Genomic DNA, 1,489 nt, shown 5'->3' with positions numbered 1-1,489 from the left:
CCGCGGCGAGCGAGCGGTCCTGCAAGGTCACGACGACGGCGGGGCGCGTCCTCGCCGCGGACGACTGGGAGACGATCCCCGACGACGTGCTCCGCGGCGGCGACCCCTTCTTCGCGGACTGCGTCGGCCTCGGGGACGGGGCCGGCACGTAGAAGCCTCGTAGACGAGCCGCACGCGCCTCGGGAGCTCCCAAGAATTCCGCCACCTTGAAGAAGCCGATAACGAGAACAACGTCATTCTAGTTCGTACGCGCCGTCACCAAGTCCCAGCACCAACACCATGGTCCGCACCCTCATCCTCGCCCTCGCGCTCTCCGCCACCGATGGGTTCGCTCCGGCGACCAAGAGCATCCAGCGCGTGGCGCCGATGAACATGGAGACGATGCCGTACAGCTCGCCCACCGCCCAGTCGTCGTCCGGCCCGCTGGGCCTCGGCGGCTCCCCCAAGAACGCCCCGGGCGCCGACTCCACGATCCTCGTGCAGGGCGGCTCGCTTCGCACGTGGTCCTACAAGTCGCCGCTCGTCAACCAGGTGCAGGTCGTGCTCTCGACGGAGGGCCGCCCGCTCGACGCCGACCTCGAGCTCTGGCACGGCCCGGACAACACGCCCTGCAAGATGCGCGTGTACGTCGAGAACGGCCAGCTCCGCCCCTTCAGCTGCGTCATCGCGACGCCCCGCGGCCCCAACACGGTCGCGATCCGGAACATCGGCCAGATGGAGTTCCCCATCGCCGCCGACGTCTACGCCAACGACGTCGAGAACCCCTCCGCCGAGACCGCCGGCTCGGCCACGACCATCCAGGGCGGCGCGCTCCGCACGTACCCGTTCGACCCCCTCGTCAACTCCGTCGAGGTCCTCCTCCGCACGGACGGCCGGCCGCTCAACGCGCGCATCGAGCTCCTCCAGGGCCCGAACAACAACAAGCAGGTCATCGAGCTCTACACGGAGGACGGCTTGGACCGCCCCTTCTTCGCCATCCTCGAGACGCCCGGCTCGGGCAACGTCGTGCGCATCGTCAACACGGCGCCCGTCGAGTTCCCCATGACGGCCGCCGTCGTCCCGCACTCCATCGACGACAAGATGGCGTCGGGCGCCTTCGACGGCGACGTCGTCATCGGCGGCGACATCGGCTGGTAGAACACCCGAGTGTACCGCTTCCCGTCTCGCTCCCTTCCCGCTCTCGTCGCCCGAACCCGAACCCGAACCAGAACCAAAGCGCGTGAAAACCGCACCCAAAGCCGAACCTTGTTGTGTCGAAGATGTAAGAACTCGGTGTCGAAATACGAGCAGGGGTCCGACAGGGACGTTCAACCGACGACTACCGCGAACGACCGTGACGACGGCGGCATGGGCGCGCCGGTGAGTCCGGGTGCTCCTGGGGCGGGCCGGTCTTGACGGACGGCCCAGATGACGAGCGTTCTCGCGCCGTGCCGGGAGGAGGGGGCGCCCTGGAGGTGGTGGCCCCGGGGCTCCGCGTGGTTACCGCGGG

The 1,489-nt window shown here is 68.8% G+C and overlaps 1 protein-coding gene across 1 annotated transcript; it reads left to right on the top strand.

Moving 5' to 3' along the window:
• Positions 1 to 276: 276 nt before the first annotated feature.
• On the top strand, positions 277 to 1,278 carry AURANDRAFT_72887 (expressed protein; the record flags this gene model as incomplete). The annotated part of the gene is made up of 1 exon (XM_009044933.1): positions 277 to 1,278. A coding segment is annotated over one exon (947 nt), but the record flags the coding sequence as incomplete, so codon positions are not given.
• Between the last annotated feature and the right edge of the window lie 211 nt (positions 1,279 to 1,489).

Source organism: Aureococcus anophagefferens (genome assembly GCF_000186865.1).
Source record: "Aureococcus anophagefferens unplaced genomic scaffold AURANscaffold_1079, whole genome shotgun sequence".
NCBI classification, from domain to species: domain Eukaryota; class Pelagophyceae; order Pelagomonadales; family Pelagomonadaceae; genus Aureococcus; species Aureococcus anophagefferens.
This window is presented reverse-complemented; position numbering and strand designations above follow the sequence as displayed.